Here is a 20,513-nt window from a genome sequence, read left to right as displayed (position 1 = left end):
CAAATCCCTAATTTAGGACTCAAATGCGCATGGTGCTCTCACTTTGGAGCCCTGTTGTATTTCAAGGCAACAGTTTAGGGACACAAATGGGGTATCGCCGTACTCGGGAGAAATTGCCTAACAAATTTTGGGGGGCTTTTTCTCCTTTTACCACTTGTGAAAAGGTAAAGTTGGGGTCTACACCAGCATGTTAGTGTAAAAAAAACATTTTTGTACACTAACATACTGGTGTTGCCCCATACTTTTAAATTTCACAAGCGGTAAAAGAAAAAAAAAAAAGAAAAATTTGTAAAGCAATTTCTCCTGAGTACGGAAATACCCCATATGTGGGCACAAAGTGCTCTGCGGGCGCACAACAAGGCTCAGAAGGGAGAGTGCACCATGTACATTTGAGGTCTAAATTGGTGATTTGCACAGGGGTGGCTGATTTTACAGCGGTTCTGACATAAGCGCAAAACAATAAATACCCACATGTGACCCCATTTTGGAAACTACACCCCTCACGAAATGTAACAAGGGGTATAGGGAGCATTTACACCCCACAGGTGTCTGACAGATCGTTGAAACAGGGGTCTGTGAAAATGAAAAATAAAATGTTTAATTTGCACAGCCCACTGTTCCAAAGATCCGTCAAATGCCAGTGGGGTGTAAATTCTCACTGCACCCCTTATTATTACATTCCGTGAGGGGTGTAGTTTTAAAAATGGGGTCACATGTGGGGGGGGTCTTGTAAATGCACATGGCCAAATTCTCTCAATGATGCTCCTTCTCTTCTGAGCATTGTAGTTCGCCCCCAGTGCACTTCACGTCCACTTATGGGGTATTTCCATACTCAGAAGAGATGGGGTTACAAATTTGGGGGGGGGGTTCTGCTATTATCCCTTGTAAAATGTAAAATTTGGGGGAAAACAAGCATTTAAGTGTAAAAAAAAAAATTTATTTTTACATATGCAAAAGTCATGAAACACCTGTGGAGTATTAAGGTTCACTTTACCCCTTGTTACATTCCCCAAGGGGTCTAGTTTCCAAAATTGTATGCCATGTGGGTTTTTTTTTTGCTGTTCTGGCACCATAGGGGCTTCCTAAATGCGGCATGCCCCCAGAGCAAAATTTGCTTCCAAAAAGCCAAATGTGACTCCTTCTCTTCTGAGACCTGTAGTGCTCCAGCAGAGCACTTTTCATCCCCATATGGGGTGTTTTCTGAATCGGGAGAAATTGGGCTTCAAATTTTGGGGGGTATTTTCTGCTATTACCTTTTTTTAAAATGTAAAATTTTTGCTAAACCAAGCATTTTTGGTTAAAAATTTTCTTTTTTTTTTTTACATATGCAGAAGTCGTGAAACACCTGTGGGGTATTAAGGTTCACTTTATCCCTTGTTACATTCCTCAAGGGGTCTAGTTTCCAAAATGGTATGCCATGTGTTTTTTTTTTTTGCTGTCCTGGCACCATAGGGGCTTCCTAAATGCGACATGCCCCCCGAGCAAAATTTGCTCTCAAAAAGCCAAATATAACTCCTTCTCTTCTGAGCATTGTAGTTTGCCCGTAGTGCACTTCAGGTCAACTTATGGGGTACCTCCATACCCAGAAGAGATGGGGGTTACAATTTTTGGGGGGTATTTTCTGCTATTAACCCTTGCAAAAATGTGAAATTTGGGGGGAAACACATTTTAGTGAAAAAAAATAAAAAAATTTTTACATATGCAAAAGTCGTGAAACACCTGTGGGGTATTAAGGCTCACTTAATCCCTTGTTACGTTCCTCAAGGGGTCTAGTTTCCAAAATGGTATGCCATGTGTTTTTTTTTTTTTTGCTGTTCTGGCACAATAGGGGCTTCCTAAATGCAACATGCCCCCCAAAAACCATTTCAGAAAAACGTACTCTCCAAAATCCACTTGTCGCTCCTTCGATTCTGAGCCCTCTACTGCGCCCGCCGAACAATTTACATAGACATATGAGGTATGTGCTTACTCGAGAGAAATTGGGCTACAAATTCAAGTATAAATTTTATCCTTTTACCCCTTGTAAAAATTCAAAAATTGGGTCTACAAGAACATGCATGTGTAAAAAATGAAGATTTTGAATTTTCTCCTTCACTTTGCTGCTTTTCCTGTGAAACACCTAAAGGGTTAACACTTACTGAATGTCATTTTGAATACTTTGGGGGGGTGCAGTTTTTATAATGGGGTCATTTATGGGGTATTTCTAATATGAAGATCCTTCAAATCCACTTCAAACCTGAACTGGTTCATGAAAAATAGCGAGTTTGAAAATTTTGTGAAAAATTGTAAAATTGCTGCTGAACTTTGAAGCCCTCTGATGTCTTCCAAAAGTAAAAACTCATCAATTTTATGATGCAAACATAAAGTAGACATATTGCATATGTGAATCCATAAAAAAAAATATTTGGAATATCCATTTTCCTTACAAGCAGAGAGCTTCAAAGTTAGAAAAATGCAAAATTTTCTATTTTTTCATAAAATTTGGGGATTTTTCACCAAGAAAGGATGCAAGTTACCACCAAAATTTACCACTATGTTAATGAAAAATATGTCACGAAAAAACAATCTCGGAATCAGATTGATAAGTAAAAGCATTCCAGAGTTATTAATGTTTAAAGCGACAGTGGTCAGATGTGCAAAAAAGGGCTGCGTCCAAGAGGTGAAAATGGGCTGCGTTCTTAAGGGGTTAAATAAGCCTATAATCCTGACCCTGAGCTGTAGCATGGTGGCCAAGACCATACAGCTGTTTTACAGAACAGGTTAAACTCAGAAAAGGACTTGCCATTGTCGGCCAAAAAAGTTGAGTGCAAATGCTCAGCATCATATCCAGAGGTTGTCTTTGAGAAATAGAAATATTGCTGCAGAAGTGTGGGAGTCAGCCTGTCAGTGATCAGACCATACACAAGGCCTTGCCATAAAAGAGGAGGCAATGCAGAGGTTGTCTTTGGGTAACAGACATATGAGTGCTTCCAGCATTGCAGCACAGGTTGAAGGGGTTGGGGGTCAGCCTATCAGCGCTCAAACCATATGCTACACACTGCATCAAATTGGTCTGCATGGCAGTTGTCCCAGAAGGAAGCCTCTTCTAAAAATTATGCACAGCAAAGTCCGCAAACAGTTTGCTGAAGTTAAGCAGACTAATGGTGGTAGGAGTGTCATGGTCTGGGCAAACATGAGTACTGCTGGGACTAGGGAGCTATAGCCAAGGCATATATCCAGACCTAAACACTATTGAGCATCTGTGGGGCATCCTTAATTGGAAGGTGGGGGAGAGCAAACTCTCTAACATCCACCAGCTCTGTGATATCATCATTATGGAGTGGAATAGGACTCCAGAGGCAACCTGTGAAGCTCTGGTGAACTCCATGCCCAGGAGGCTTAAGGCAGTGCTGGAAAACAATGGTGACGATTTGGGCCCCAATTTGGACATTTCCACTTAGGGGTGTACTCACTTTTGTTGCCAAGGTTTAGACATTAAAGGGGTTCTCCGGTGCTTACACATCTTTTCCCCTATCCAAAGGGGATCAGTGTTCGCTCCGGGTCTGATTACAGGCGACCACCGGGCCTATGGGAGGGGGCTATCACACCCCCTCCCACAGGCTTGCATTGAGGGGCGGAGACGTGACGTCACACGGGGGCGGAGGCGTGATGTCACACGCCGCCGGTGGTCGCCTGTAATCAGTCCCGTATCGAACACGCTCCGGGGACTAATTACAAAGGGGGTGCCGCGTGCATGATCCCGGGGGTCCCCAGCGGCGGGAGATTCCCGCGATCAGGCATCTTATCCCCTATCCTTTGGATAGAGGAAAAGATGTGTAAGCACCGGAGAACCCCTTTAATGGCTGTGTGTTGAGCTATTTTGAGGGGACAGCAACAATATACACAGTCATACAGGCTGTGCACTCTACTTTACATTGTGTCATTTCTTCAGTGTTCTCACATGAAAAGAAATAATAAAATATTCACAAAAATGTGAGGAGTGTACTCACTTATGTGAGATACTGTATATTACAAATATACATATAATGTTATAATTTATATTACGGCATAGTAAACATTTTTGCAAATGACAGTGTCCATTAACTTAATCTAAAAACATGCAGATTAACTACAAGACTAAATCTATTTTATGTTACTGTAATAGTTACTCAGTAAGCAACGAAAATAAAATAAAAAGGAATCACTCACTGGGAAGCCAGGTACAGTTTTCATTAACACTTCTCGGTCTACTCCAGGGTATGGAGGAGTCAGCTTAGGTTCAGGAAAAAAGAAGTCTCGATGGTTCTCCTTGTAAGTGGCCAGAACATCGTCCCCTACAATACCAGAACAAAAGTTTATAGAGCTAGGAACCAGTGATGCTACCGAAAAGCTGAAACCGTATTTCACAACTGTATTACATAACAGATAAAATCAAAATCAATACTTTGTTTTACCATTAGCCCAAACTTAAATTCTTTGATGTAAAAGTGAATAATGTGGGTATATGTGTGCAGACACTGTATACTGATATTGATATAAGAAGCTCATCGCTGCATCTTGGAATTTTCACAAGCAGCCACTTATGTGATTTCAAGTTCTTTGCTTGCTGTCAGTCAATGCAAATTTTTGTTGTTCACTTCCAGTGGATAAAAATCTGTCCTTGTCACGTCCCACGAGGGTAGCCAGAGAGATCCCCTCCCAGACACTTTACCCGTGCTATGGTTTAGGTTTAAAACAATTCATTATTTAATTTGTGATATGTGATGAAGGAGTCTGTAGGGATTTCTTGCTGCCTGTAGTTCAGGAGCCTACATCTCCTAACAGATTCCCTTTAATATGAGGACATGGGCATAAAGGGTCCATTGTGTAACCAAGGCATCATTTGAATGGAAATACTGTATATTCTCTTTATGTTAGTTTTTACTCAATCACCTAAAATACATGGTGGAGGCCAGTATTTGGCTACAGTTTGTAAAGCTGACAGGATGTTATCTCTTTTATGTTTTTTTAGCATCATGTCCCATAACTATTGCCAGATTTTGAATCAGCATAATCCATGTTTGGGGCTAACAATTGATAACAGAGGACAGTGAGGACATTGCAGATGTAACTGTGGACCAATAGGTAGTAAGATGGGGGCACAATGTATGTTATACATACTTTACAAGTGAGTAAACCCTCACATTTTGCAAATATTTTATTATATCTTTTTATTTAACGATACAATAGTACAATGTAAAGTAGTGAATAAACAACCTGTATAACAGTGTTTAATGTTGTGTCCTCTCAAAATAACTCAACACACAACCATTAATGTTTAAACCTTTGTAACAAAAGTATATATCCAAATTGGGTCCAATTAGCCAGGTTTCCTTCCCGACATCATGTGACTCCTTAGTGTTACAAAAGCCTTAGGTGTGAATGAGGAGCAGGTGTCTTAAATTTGGTGTTATCGCTCTTACACTCTTTATATTGGTCACTGGAAGTTTAACATGGCACCTCATTGCAAAGCTGTCTGAAGATCTTAAAAAGGGAGATTTGTTGTTCTACATAAAGATGGCCTTGGCTATAAGAACACTGCTAAGACCCTGAAATTGAGCTGCAGCACGGCTGGCAAGACCATACAATGGTTTCAAAGGACAGGTTCCCTTAGAAAAGTCCTCGCCATAAAAGAAGAAGTTGCGTGCATGTGCTCAGCGTCATATCCAGAGGTTGTCTTTGGGAAATAGACATATGAGTTCTGTCAACATTGCAGCAGAGGTTGAACGGGTAGGGGGTCAGCCTGTCAGTGCTTAAACCATACGGTACACACTGCATTAAATTGGTCTGCATGGCTGTTGTCCCAGAAGGAGCATCTTCTAAAGGTTAAGCACATGAAAGCCTGTGAACAGTTAGCTGAAGTTAAGCAGCCTAAAGACATGGATTACTGGAACTATGTCCTGTGGTCCGATAAGACCAAGATTAACTTATTTGGTTCAGATGGCGTCAAGCGTGTTTGGCCGCAACTAGTTGAAGAGGACAAAGACAAGTGTGTCTTGCTTACAGTCAAATATTGTGATGGGAGTGTCATGGTCTGGGGCTGCATGAGTGCTGCTGACACTGGGGAGCTAAAGTGTAGCTACAGTATAGAAGCGATCTGCTATCTGCCAACCCAGCAAGGAAAGAGTTAAATAGTTAACTCCTTGGGGGTGGGGGGGATACAGCATACAACCATCTATATATATATGGCTTTAAACTGTGATCAGAAATCCACTTACCAACCTCCGTCCCTACTCTAGCCTGGTTTGGTGTAGCCCCGCCTCTATTGATGACATCAATAGAAGCGGAGCTACACAGGAAGATGACAGACAGAAACAGAGGTAGCTAAGTCAGGGTCTGGTCACATCTTATGCTTTTAGCACTAATTTTTGCTTTAAAAAAAGGCACATTAAAAATGTAAAATGTAAACAGACCCTTGTCAGTATTTTCTAAACAGGGAGCCTTCAGCTGTTGCAAAACTCTCTGGATGCCTGGACAGCCTTTTTGGAATGGGAATGCATGGGGTTGTAGTTTAACAACAGCTGGAGGCTCCCTGTTTGGGAACACTGCTGTATGCAGTTTATGGGCACTAACCCATTTTTTTTTTTGCTGCTCGTTTCAACTACCACTAACCCCCAATTATTACCTCACTCGCCGCCACCACAGGGGTACTGGGAAGAGTCAGTACCAACAGGCCTGGAGCATCAAAATGGCACTTTAGGAAGTAACAGGCTGACGTTATTTAGGCTGGGGAGGGGCAGTAACAATGGTTCTTGTCCACCCTGGTAACGTCAGGCTGTTGCTGCTTGGCTGGTATCTGGTTGAGAATGAAAATATGAGAAACCACACATGTTTTTTTAAATTATTACATAAGACAACACCTATAAATTACATAAAGAAGTGGTTTTATTTTCAAACAGGGAGCTTTCTGCTCAACTACAACCCCTCAGCTTTTCAGATAGTCAAAGGTTGTCAAGGTTTGCTGGGAGTTGTAGTTTTGCATCAGCTGGAGGCTTCCTGTCTGGGAAGCACTGGCATATATGGTCTGTTCACATTTTAGATTTTGAACTTGCCTTTTTTAAAGTGTACCTGTTATTGGCAAAAATGTTTAATACCATTTATGTATGTTTGTAATATACATTGGTTAAAAAAATATGTATATTTGTGTCCTGAACAAGCCCATCTTTTTATGGCAGTTGTCCATGTTGACAGACATGACTCTTCAACACTTACCAGATTTACCAGATGTGTACCATATACAACTAACTGATATTAAAAGGGGTTATCCATGGTTCCAAAAACACCACCACATTTGTCCTCAGGTTGTGTGTGGAATTGCAGCTCAGTTCCATTAAAGTTATTGGAGCCAAGTTTTAATACAAAACATAATCTGGGGACAGAATGGAGCTGTTTTGGGAATAAATTAGCTTTTTTTCCTTTTCCTGAATAACCCATTTAATGTGAATGTTGTAGATCTATAAGTATACTGTGTATTTGTCTGTTATTAAAATACAAAGTATTTGTAAATGATTATGTAACACAACAGACAATACCACTTAAAATCTTAGCATTGCAACAATTCTAAAACATTCGGGAGTGATAAAGAATCTCCTGGACCGTACACACATTAAATATTATTTTAACAATATAGCTGAGTTTTTCAACTAAAAAGTGAAAATGTAGTTGTGACCAAATAGAAAGCTTAGAGAAAGCTTTTGCTTAAAATCGGGTATGGTTACTATGCCACCTTGTGTCTGGCTGCAACACTGTCAGCTAAAGATTTCATTTCAGTTAGCGTATATTGAACAACTTGAGCTACTTTGGTCACAATATTGCACTACAACATCATATCAAATGTACTCACATTGCAGCACACAATACAACGTTACCATGTCTGTCACCAGAAATCCAAATCTTCTGGATATTTGGTAAAAAAAGAAAAAAATCGGTGACATACAACTACAGTTATTTACGATCTTACTTGTGCTTTATTTATTTTTTATTTGTTTTTTTTTTGTTTGTTTTTAAATAGCCAAACCAAAAGTCCTAAATAGTCACACAGCAGCAAGTCACAAACAAATCCCATTTATATTTGGATCCGGCAACTTGTTCATGACTTGATATCATGTCACCAAAGTCACTATGTAGCCCAAGGCTTACAGTTTTCAACTGGATCCCAGAACCTCTTCTACCCTGGAAGATCTTGACCTCCAATTCTGCAAGAGAATCATGTACAATGTACAAAAGCAGAATGTGGTTTCTAGAATAATGACTGCGCACTCGGGGTTTGAGGAGTTAAAAAATTGAAGAATTTGAGATTAGACAGAGAAGCTCGAATATGCAGTTAATAGCACATTAGATTCAGTTGCTTAAAAACTGGAGACTCCTAGAGTCTCCAGGTGGCTATATTTTTAAGAAAGCCACATTTCTACTTTGAAATAAAGAAAAGGCTTATAGGAAAGGATTTTATGTCATGCCTTATGTGGAAGAAATCATGGACCAAGAACATGGACCGAACATGGACCAACCTATGCCTATTCATGTTGCCCATAGAATAAAATAGAGAATTTAGCTCATGGTAGCAGGTTCGCCAAGTGATTCTGTTGCAAGTAAACAAATGGAAAGGTTATTCTCCAGGATTTTATTAAAGCCTTTAACATGTCTGTTGGTTTAAGGGTAATAGGTGAAGGAGAAAAAAAAACCTGACCTAAAATAGTTTGCAAAGAGCACACTAGAACCTAGAGTCCAACTGGACTATCCGAAATGATGTTCAGACTCAAACCATCTTAGCAGAAGATCAATAAGTTTCAATGGATGGAATACTCTGTGATAGAAAGGAGGATGGGACATTTGGCAAGAGTAATGTAATGCCCACCCTGTGGGCTGACCAAGAAGGACCAAGAACCCACCCCCTGCTGGAAGATATAAAAATCACAGTCCAGCACCAAAATTTGTGAAACAAGTTGGGGACACAATCTGATTTAATTTGTGTACTCTGTAACCCATGTCCCTGGAAAAAAGACTAAGAAGAAAAGTCTCATTGAGAGACCGAAACGTAGCTGTCTGTCACATGGATGGGAGAACAAACTACTTTTTTCATGCTACATTGGAGTTCCGCTTCCCTACTTTTTTGGATAGTGTGAGATGGGGTTTGGAGTCTGACCTTCAGTATATATATTCATACAGTTGATTATTTATTTCACAAAAGTCTATAAAAGAATACATATGTTTTCATCAGTAAAACAAAGCATTATGCCTCCTAGCAAGCTCATGAAAGTGTAAATGTGTGAATAATTTCCAGATGACACATGAAGAAGCATTATGTTCTCAATCTGTGTCTATGAAGTAGTGTCCTTTTCAAGATTACTTTAAAGTAGGTTTGGATAAGCCTTGAAGCGTACCTATCATAGTTCCAAAAAAAAAAAGCCATATGTTACCCGGTCCCTGATCCTGATCGTGTACATATATGTTTTATGTGTCTCGGACCTATATATCCAGAGATATAAGCATTTATCTGCTGCTCAGTAGGCCACCCACATTAGGTTGCAGGCCCCCCACATCAGATTGCAGGCCCCCCACATCAGATTGCAGGCCCCCCACATTAGGTTGCAGGCCCCCCACATTAGGTTGCAGGCCCCCCACATGGGATTTCAGGCCCCCACATGGGATTTCAGGCCCCCACATGGGATTGCAGGCCCCCCACATGGGATTGCAGGCCCCCCACATTAGGTTGCAGGCCCCCCACATTAGGTTGCAGGCCCCCCACATTAGGTTGCAGGCCCCCCACATGGGATTTCAGGCCCCCCACATGGGATTGCAGGCCCCCCACATGGGATTGCAGGCCCCCCACATTAGGTTGCAGGCCCCCCACATTAGGTTGCAGGCCCCCCACATTAGGTTGCAGTTCCCCCGTCCCCCTAACACACACAGAGACACACATACATACAGACACACACATACATATACACACACACACACATACAGATATACATACACACACATATATACTTCCACACACACACACATATATACATACAGACACACACACATATATACATACACACACACATATATACTTCCACACACACACACACATATATAAATACATACACACACATATATACATACAAACACACATATATACATACACACACATATATACATACAGACACACACACATATACATACACACACATATATACATACACAGACACATACATACACACACACACACACATATACATACATACACACACACACACACATATATATACATACAGACACACACATACACACTCACTCAACTGTCCTGCACCGCGTTTCATCTCCCTGGCGGCCTGGAGTGGCATCACTGACGTCCTCTTCCACTGGCCGGACGCCGGCGCTGCTGAAGTCCGGGACGGTGGAGGTAACAGGGGACATGATCGGCGGCATGGGGGTTGGGGTTGCCGGCACACACGATCGCAGCTGAGAACGGGGGGAGGGGGGGGAGTTAGGGGGTGCCGGCACACACGATCGCAGCTGAGAACGTGGGGGGGGGGGACCGGGTTCTCAGCTGCGATCGTGTGTGTCGGCATTGCCCCCACCCGCACCCCCCCCCCTTCTCAGCTGCGATCATGTGTAATGGCAGTTGAGAACCGGGGGGGGCTGGGGGGGGTGTAATGGCAGCCAAGTATCGCGGGGGGGGGGGTTAGGGGCATAATGGGACACAGGATCGGGCGCAGCTGAGAACCTGGGGATGGGGGATCTGCCTGCATCCCGCACTGCCTGTGTGTGCGCGCTCCCTGAGCTCATTCACAGGCAGTGCGTGCCCGCGCACAGGCTGTATGCATACAGCTGAATTCTCCTATACTGGATACCGGCCTGCTTTATGGCCGGTATCTGGTATACTGCAAAATCAACACTAGTCTGTCTGGCTAAAGACAGACGACCCCTAGTGGTGGCTATTTTTAGATTTAATTTCTGGGGAAAATTGATATTTTTTTTAAATAAATTTATATTGCAAAAAGCCATCATATGATTAGTTCTGTAACATATAAAAAGTTTTCAACAATGATAGTGCCTCTTTAAGCAATAGCTGAACTAGCTTTTTATACAAAATGGCTTCCTTTAACTCATATATCATAATCCCTTTGATTAACACACTTATATTAGTCAATTGTAGACATGCTTAATAAAGCCTACAAATAATCTATTGTGAGCATCTACAGATTGGTTACACAACTTAAATTCACATTGAAAAAGGACAGAAAAAAACATACATGAATTAGAAAAACATGAAATGAGAAAAACAAACCACCCACAAAAAGCCTCATAGTCTCCTATGTAGTTCAGCCTGTTTTGTTACTACATAAAGGAATGAAAGAATTGATCTGCAAGTAATGTATTACTGCCAGCTTTGGCAGCAGGGACAACTTCACACTATTCAATTAGATGGTTTTACACACACAGAAATTCTTTTAAAAAAATGCCACGGCAGGTTTTATGCACTTTATAGAACCAATGCCAGGAGCTGATTTTAAAGGAATTAGAAACATAAAGGAATACAGGCCTCATACTTCTTCTTAAATGGGCACTGTCAGATACAAAAACCTTTTATATGTTGTACATCTTGGCAAAACATTAACCTTTCTAATACACTTCATACGAAAATGTTATTTCCTTTTTATAGAAATCATGGCTTATAAAATCATGGCTTTGTCCAAGCTGAAGCACAGGCATGGACAAAGTCCAGTAAGTGAGGGTGAGCTAGTACTCCTCTGTGCTCTCTCATGTCTGATAGGACTCCTTTGTACTCTCTCCTGTCTGATAGGACTCCTCTGTGCTCTCTCCTGAATGATAGCACTCCTCTGTGCTCTCTCCTGTCTGATAGTACTCCTCTGTGCTCTCTCCTGTCTGATAGTACTCCTTTGTGCTCTCTCCTGTCTGATAGTACACCTCTGTGCTCTCTCCTGTATGATAATACTCCTCTGTGCTCTCTCCTGTCTGATAGCACACCTCTGTGCTCTCTCCTGTATGATAGTACTCCTCAGTACTCTCTCCTGTCTGATAGGACTCTGCTGTGCTCTCTCCTGTCTGATAGTACTCCTCAGTACTCTCTCCTGTCTGATAGGACTCCTCTGTGCTCTCTCCTGTATGATAGCACCCCTCTGTGCTCTCTCCTGTCTGATAGTACTCCTCTGTGCTCTCTCCTGTTTGATAGTACTCCTTTGTACTCTCTCCTGTCTGATAGTACACCTCTGTGCTCTCTCCTGTATGATAGCACTCCTCAGTACTCTCTCCTGTCTGATAGGACTCCTCTGTGCTCTCTCCTGTCTGATAGTACTCCTCTGTGCTCTCTCCTGTCTGATAGCACTCCTCTGTGCTCTCTCCTGTCTGATAGCACTCCTCTGTGCTCTCTCCTGTCTGATAGCACTCCTCTGTGCTCTCCCCTGTCTGATACTACTCCTCTATGCTCTCTCCTGTCTGATAGGACTCATCTGTGCTCTCTTCTGTCTTATAGTAGTGTACTCCTCTGTGCTCTCTCCTGTCTGATAGGACTCCTATGTGCTCTCTCCTGTCTGATAGGACTCCTCTGTGCTCTCTCCTGTCTGATAGCACTCCTCTGTGCTCTTTCCTGTATGATAGGACTCCTCTGTGCTCTTCCCTGTCTGATAAGACTCCTCTGTGCTCTTTCCTGTCTGACAGTACTCCTCTGTGCTCCTTCCTGTCTGATAGTACTCCTCTGTGCTCTCTCCTGTCTGATAGTACTCCTCTGTGATCTCTCCTGTCTGATAGTACTCCTCTGTGCTCTTTCCTGTCTGATAGTGCTCCTCTGTGCTCGCTCCTGTCTGATAGTACTCCTCTGTGATCTCTCCTGTCTGATAGGACTCCTCTGTGCTCTTCCCTGTTTGATAGGACTCCTCTGTGCTCTTCCCTGTCTGATAGTACTCCTCTGTGCTCTTTCCTGTCTGATAGTACTCCTTTGTGCTCTCTCCTGTATGATAGCACTCCTCTGTGCTCTCTCCTTTCTGATAGCACTCCTCTGTGCTCTCTTCTGTCTGATAGTACTCCTCTGTGCACTCACCTGTCTGATAGTACTCCCCTGTGCTCTTTCCTGTCTGATAGTACTCCTCTGTGCTCTCTCCTGTCTGATAGTACTCCTCTGTGCTCTCTCCTGTCTGATTGTACTCCTCTGTGCTCTCTCCTGTCTGATAGCACTCCTCTGTGCTCTCTCCTGTCTAATAGCACTCCTCTGTGCTCTCTCCTGTCTGATAGTACTCCTCTGTGCTCTCTTCTGTCTGACAGGACTCCTCTGTGCTGTCTCCTGTCTGATAGGACTGCTTTGTGGTCTCTCCTGTCTGATAGTACTCCTCTGTGCTCTCTCCTGTCTGATAGGACTCCTCTGTGCTCTGTCCTATCTGATAGTACTCCTCTGTACTCTCTCCTGTCTGATAGGACTACTCTGTGCTCTCTCCTGTCTGATAGGACTACTCTGTGCTCTCTCATGTCTGATAGGACTCCTTTGTGCTCTCTCCTGTCTAATAGTACTCCTTTGTGCTCTCTCCTGTCTGATAGTACTCCTTTGTGCTCTCTCCTGTCCTATCAGACAGCAAAGAGGAGTACTATTAGACAGGGGGAATACAGAGAAGTGCTAGCCCACCCTCACTTACTGGACTTTGTCCAAGCTGAAGCACAGGCATAGACAAAGCCATGATTTTATAAGCCATGATTTCTATGACGTATATCAGAAAGGTTAATGCTTTGCCAAGATGTACAACATATAAAAAGTTTTTTTTATCTGACGGAGCCAATTTAATGCTGGTTGTGGCATCTATTACAGGCATACCTTTAACGGATACATAAAGATAGGCCCATGAGGTATACAATTAACAGATGGCTGTGGTATCCTTTACCCCTAGGCTATGTTTACATGGCATTAAATGCACTCAAGTATTTTATTCTACGTGTACATTTTCAGAGACAATTCGCCAAAAAATAATAATAGCGGCCTCATTTTTACCAATTACGCAAAAATGCACATGTAAAATCAAATACGGAGCCAAATTTTACCTTCTGTAAACATAGCCTTAGGCTGTATTGTTAAAAAAAAAAAAAAGTACCCTACGCCTGATTTTTTTTAAAGGATCCAGTTGTATGAAATAGTGTAATGTACTGCAATATTCCATACTTTAATTTTGTGGTATAACACAAAATAACATTCTTTTGGCCACAGTTGGGCTAATGTAACCATACAGACATGTTTAGCAAATACCTCAGGAGATTATCAAAAGTATGAATGCAGCATAAACCCAGTCTAACTCTTATAATGTGTATTGTATATACTGTGAATATAAAACCAGTATTTCCATATGTTCATCATCACATAAGGCCAAACCTTACCTAATTGATTAAGCTGTATTAATTCAAAACCTGCAGTGCGCTCTGAAAAATAAAGAATGCATGAATACATTTTAGAGGTAAAATACTATGGAAATGTTTATAAAAAATTATTTTCAGTCTACCATGCATCATGCATACATGCATGCATTTTTACTGTAATTTTGGGTGGTCTTCTTAAAATAGGCTTCACTATATACAACAAAATCAAATAATGTAGCAACTGACATGGTGACGTGGTATTGACATGGTGGGACAACCCCTCTAAAGGGATAAGGGAGAAGTATCTGATAGTGGGGACCCCTCAGACTGCTGGGACCCCCCGCAATCTCCTGAACAGCATCCAAGCTCTCTGAGAGGAGCGTGCGCTGCAGACGGCACTTGCCCCATTTATTTGTATAGGAGTGCCAAATATTCCTGAGTACAGCACTCAGGTCTCTTCGTAGCCCCCATAGAGAGTGAATAGAGCATGTGACGTCTGCAGAATGCGCTCCTTTCAGAATGCAGGGGTCCCCTCCAGGAGATTGCAGGATTTTGAAGTGGTCGGACCCTCGGTGATCAAACACTTATCCCTTAGGCTGTGGATAGGGGATAAATTGTTTAAGTCCATGGGTAATGGTAGTATAGTAAGAGTAACCATGGTGGTATGAGTGCATACAGGTGCGTGCTAGGGACAAACTATTAAAGCTTGGGGGTTTATTTTAAATAACATTTTCTGCTCCAGAAAAACCTTGTTCCTGCCTATTATGACTTTAAATCCATCTGGGGAGTTAATACACAGAACGAGATAGAAAGATGATAGAAAAAGTACATGAATTACTATTATATAGAGGGTTTGTTTTTTCTCAATTATACTGTATGCAAAACAAGAAGGTAAATAATAGGGATGCACTGAAATTTCGGCCGCCGAAAACGCCCCTTTCGGCTTTTTTGGCTAAGGGAATTTCCTGCCAATAATTTTGGTGGGCGTGGCCCAAAATAGGGGCATGGCTTTCAACTTATATAGACTCTCTCCGGTGTGGGGTGCAGTACTGCACACCAGTGCTACACTGCCTCCCCCACCCATGTGTCCCTGTGCCGTGGGAGGGAACTCGGGTAGTCAGCAGTACATCCCCCCGCTCCCCCACCAGGTCTTGTGCAGCACGGTATTGCCCCTCTATTATGGGCCCACTGTCACTCCTCCCAGCAGTGCCCAATGCTGGGAGGAGGTGACTTAACCCTTTCACGGCTGGCCGCCATGTGTATACGGCGCAGCCCTGCGGCAGGTGTAAGAAGCGAGCTCAGGAGCTAAGCTTGCTTCATACTGGCTAATGCCGGACATCACTGATCCATGTGATGTCCGTCAATAACCCTTTAGATACCGCAATCAAGGTTGATCGCGGCATTTAAAATGACTAAAACAATCTGCGGTAGCTCAGTGGAGCTGATCGGGACAACCACGGGGTCCCAATCAGCTGAGAGGACGGGCGGAGGTTCCCTACCTTCGTCCGTCCTGTCTAAATGGCACCTCAATAATTCCGGCAGCCTCAGCAGCCTGTAGTTATGGAGCGCTGATAACACTGATCATTGAGGTACTATAGGCTCCTATGGCACAACACTGTTCAGTGTCTGCAAGCATAGGCGTGCAACGTGCATCTGTGTGTCCCCAGCTGTTACAAAACTACAACTTTACAGCTTGTTTTTTCATGAAATATTGTACTTTATATAAGTGCTGCATTTTTGTTGACACATGCAGCATTTTTTGTGAAAAACAAAATATAGTGAAAAACTGGAAAATTTCTGACGTTTTTTAAACTTTTTTTTATGGTGTACACTGTGCAGTAAAAGTGATGTTATATTTATTCTGTGGGTCGGTACGATTATGGCGATACCCATTTTATATAGCTTTCTATGTTCTTTTTCCTTTTCTGAGCAAAATTTTTTTCGGACATTCATTTTCCAACAGCCGTAACTTTTTTATTTGTCGTCCGACGCCATTAAGTGAGGGCTTATTTTTTGTGGGATGAGCTGTACTTCTTATTGATATTCGATACGTGCCACCTATTGAACTTTTTTATTCCGCTATTTGTACCAGAATTTTGCTTTTTTGTTTTGCTTTTTTTTACGGCGAATATCGGATAATTTCCATTATAGTTTTATAGTACATGTCATTACGGACGTGGCAATACCTAAAATGTATATGATTTGTGTTTTTGATCTTTTTTGGTGAGAATACAGGTCTTTTATTGGGAAAGGGGCATTTTTTTTTATTTTTTACCCTTCATACTTTTATTGAAGAACTTTCTATTTTATTTTTTACACTTTTTACAGGTTATACTATGCTGCAATTCATTTGTACTGCAGCACAGTATGACCCGATCAGCTGTACACAGTACAGGCTGTACGATTCAGCCTGTGGCTGAATCTCACAGGCTTCCGAAGCAGGCAGACAGGAGGTCATGATCTGACCTCCTGCTGCCATAGCAACCAACGGCGACCTGTGATCGTATTGCAGCACCGCCGTTAGTGAACAGGGGGAGCACGCTCCCCCTGTCAACACCATAGATGCATGATCAGGATTGATCACGGCATCTATGGGGTTAATGCTGCCGGGAGCGGCGCGATCGCGGCCCAGGCAGCTGCGGCGGGACTCCAGCTGTGATTGACGGCCAGGTCCCGCCACCGATCTATTGAGCTGCCTGCAGCAGTGCAGGAGATCGCTAGGACGTATGCATACGTCCCAGCACACGAACGTGTTGGGTGCTGGGACGTATGCATACGTCCTATAGCGGGAAGGGGTTAAGGGGGAGATTTATCAAAACGTGCTGAGGAAAAATTAATTTCCCTTTCGGTGCATCCGTAATAAATAGTTATGATCCAAATTAAAGCTCTAGCAGTTTTTCCCACTTACTTTCTAGTGATTCTACTACTGCTGCTGGATCCAATGCCTTTTGAAAAACCTTAAAAAAAAGAGGAAAAAAATAATCAAATTAGACTTTATCTATATAGGATAACCTCAACATGCCACAACAAAGCAAAGTAGGCCTCGGGTGCCCTGATGCTAACCTGATGCTCTTTATTTTGTTACTATGCTACATCCCCCTATTACCTGAGATATAGAAAGCTGTTGCCTGAATAGACAAGGGAGTATGATTTCCCCTTGAGAAAAACACCATTATCGGTGTATGGAGATTTATAGGCCATTAGCACTCCACTGGGATTCCCTATGGCCTATGAAGCTCCACACACTATTAATGGTGTTCTTCTCAAGGAGAAATCTTACCCCCTTGACCTACATAGACAAGCCTCTCACAGCTAATCCAGAACAACCTGCTCTGTACTGTTGAGGTGCAAAACCCCAAAACAGCTGTCTGCAGATGGGTACTCTTTCCTTCTGGAGAGATTTCTGTCTTGGCAAAATATCCCATTTAGTTTCTAAAACTCTGTAGTTGGAGTGAAAAATTGCCGTTTAGGAAAAGTTACCTGAAAAAAAACTGTAATTGAGCTATTTTTATAGCCGAAATAGTCAGATAAATGGGAACTTCAATTCAGAATGGATGGTAAATTACAATGGGGTGTAAATTACAATCAGTTTATGGTAAGGTACTGGACTATTAAGGGAAAAGCGCAGATATAAAACCAACTATGAAAATCTTAGGGGAGAGTGTGAAATAGGGCACCAGAGCCTACAAAGATTATGTAAAAAAATGTTGTTGTTTTTTTAACAGACCAATCAATCTCCTAAACTCTAGAGCAAGCTGACACTAAATGCATGTTGGGGACTTCAGAAGATTATAATAGTGGCACTTTAAGCCAATTACCATATTGACCATTAAAGGAGATATCTCACAAAAAAAACATATCCCCTATCCTGTACAGGGCTCCAGCTCACCCCTGAAGCAGCGTGTCACGCCCTCCGCCCAAAGGAGGGGCCACCACGCCCCCTCCATATATCTCTATAGGAGAGATGTTCGGCTATCTTCAACTGTCCCATAGAGATATAAGGAGGGGGCATGGCAGCCCCCACTTTGGGCGGGGGTCGTGACGTGCTGCTCCAGGGAAGATCCGGGGCCCCATACAGGAGATCATGGGGGGCCTAAGTGCTCAGACCCCTTTCGATCTAAAACTTATCCCCTATCCTGCGTTTTGTTTCACGAGACTGCACCTTTAAAATCCTTTGCTAGCCCTGATTAATTGCAGATTGTACACACTGCATTGCTTCTGCCTATATATGGCAGCAAACATTCTAGTGTAGATTAGTTTCCCCTCTATTTTATGGTGTATATAATGCATCTCATGAAATTCGGGCTGTCTAGGTTCATGTCTACCTTTGACTCTCAGAACCCAGTACTAAGCTACTAGCCTACACAATGTTTACCATATCTATTAGTCTTACAATAGTGTATTATTCCCTTCATAATATACTGTGCCTTTAGCCGGCACAAGCACACATCAAAGCACTTACATGGGTGCCCAGAGTTGTTGCAACACTACAACTCCATGGGGGTACAGTTTTGCAACAGCTGGAGGCACCCTGGTTGGCAAAAACAGCTTTAGGTCAATGTTTCCCAACCTTTGTCTCCCAGATTTTGCAAAAATATAAATTCCATCATTCTCGTAACTGGTTTTGCAAACTTCTGTAGCAAATAGTGTCAGATGGTGACATGAAATGTAAAAATGGATGTCCTCTCACCTTCTCAAACCTCATTTTCTCATGAAACAAAAGAGGGAACACAGCAGGAAGGCTTCTCGTCTCCTTAGACTGGCCCAAAATACTAACATTGAGAAATACGTCATCTTTATCCGGCAAGAAAACTCCAGGACATGTAACCTAAACAGGAAACAAATGGGGTGTATGACAGTTATTATCTAACCTAGAATCTCCAAAAAAAACAATACAATAAGCTAATCCACAATCACTTACTGCATGGATCTGAAGCTCCACTACAACCTTCAAAGGCATGTTCTATCAAATAGCAGCTTCCAACGTCTCAGACTACTAGGTGAGATATACAGGGCGCTGATATCAATGCGTCATTACCAGTACTGTCACTCCTTGTAGCTGAAAAAATTGGATACATATATAACCAAACAAATATACACAGTACAATAGATATGAGATAGATAGATTCCTAATACACAACTTTTGTATGAAATAAGTATACAGGTGCATGCTGCTGAGGCTGAACTACAAATACAAGCAATAGGATAACTGCAGCACACTGTTACCACTAAGCTGTATGTGAAATATGACTTTTACTTTGCAATACTGCTATGGTGAAAAAAAAGAGGTTCTTAGCTTACCATTTGGCCAAATAGTGTGCACCATCTGACTACGATAAAGGGACCTCATTTGGGTCCATCCCAAATGAGGTCACCTTATCGTGGGGGGATGGTGCACACTATTTGGTCAGATGATATGCTAAGAACCTTTTTTTTTTTTTTTTTACCATAGCAGTATTGCAAAGTAAAAGTCATATTTCACATACAGCTTAGTGCTAGCAGTGTGAGGCAGTTATCCTATTGCATAGATAGATAGATAGATAGACATACATAGATAGAAGAATAGATAGATAGACAAGATAGACAGACATAGATAGAATAAATAGATATGAGAGATAGATAGAAAAATAGGTAGATATAATATCGGTAGTTCGATAGATAATAGATTGGATGGAGAGAGAGAGAGATAGAGAGAGAGAGAGAGAGAGAGAGAGAGAGAGAGAAGATGAATAGACAGACAGACAAACAGATAGACAGACAGATATATGAGATAGATGAATAGATAAATATGAGTTAGATAAACACATATAGATAGATAGATAGATAGATAGATAGATAGGAGAGAGAGAATGGATGGATAGATAGATAGATAGATAGATAGATGAGACAGACAGACAGAGATAGATAGATAGATAGATAGATAGGAGAGAGAGAGGGGGGGAGAGGGAGAGGGAGAGAGAGAGAGAGAGAGAGAGAGAGAGAGAGAGAGAGAGAGAGAGAGAGAGAGAGAGAGAGAGAGAGAGAGAATGGGTAGGTAGATAGATAGATAGATAGATAGAGGAGACTGATAGACATGACGGACAGATAGACAGATGATAGATAAAATGTGAATATAATACGATACACTCAGAAGGAATAGTGTCTCTTTCCCGTCG

General features: G+C 42.1%; 1 protein-coding gene across 3 annotated transcripts in view; it reads right to left on the bottom strand.

Annotated features, from left to right (window-relative positions):
- SPATA6L (spermatogenesis associated 6 like) overlaps nt 1-20,513 on the bottom strand; it is an 87,046-nt gene that overhangs the window by 66,391 nt on the left and 142 nt on the right. For 2 of the 3 annotated variants that reach the window (XR_008844288.1, XM_056522273.1), the window contains exons 2-6: nt 19,280-19,417; nt 19,049-19,186; nt 17,267-17,315; nt 14,380-14,421; nt 4,189-4,313 (exon numbers count right to left, since the gene is read on the bottom strand). Coding sequence is in view for 2 of the 3 variants with exons in the window: in XM_056522273.1 (XP_056378248.1) it covers nt 4,189-4,313; nt 14,380-14,421; nt 17,267-17,315; nt 19,049-19,186; nt 19,280-19,318 (393 nt within the window). In the remaining variant the exon portion in view is untranslated. Of the gene's footprint in view, nt 1-4,188; nt 4,314-14,379; nt 14,422-17,266; nt 17,316-19,048; nt 19,187-19,279; nt 19,418-20,482 lie in introns of all 3 variants that reach the window. The other variant, XM_056522281.1, reaches the window with a different exon arrangement.

The sequence above is a fragment of the Hyla sarda genome, chromosome 1 (assembly GCF_029499605.1).
Source record: "Hyla sarda isolate aHylSar1 chromosome 1, aHylSar1.hap1, whole genome shotgun sequence".
Taxonomy (NCBI): Eukaryota; Metazoa; Chordata; class Amphibia; order Anura; family Hylidae; genus Hyla; species Hyla sarda.
This window is presented reverse-complemented; position numbering and strand designations above follow the sequence as displayed.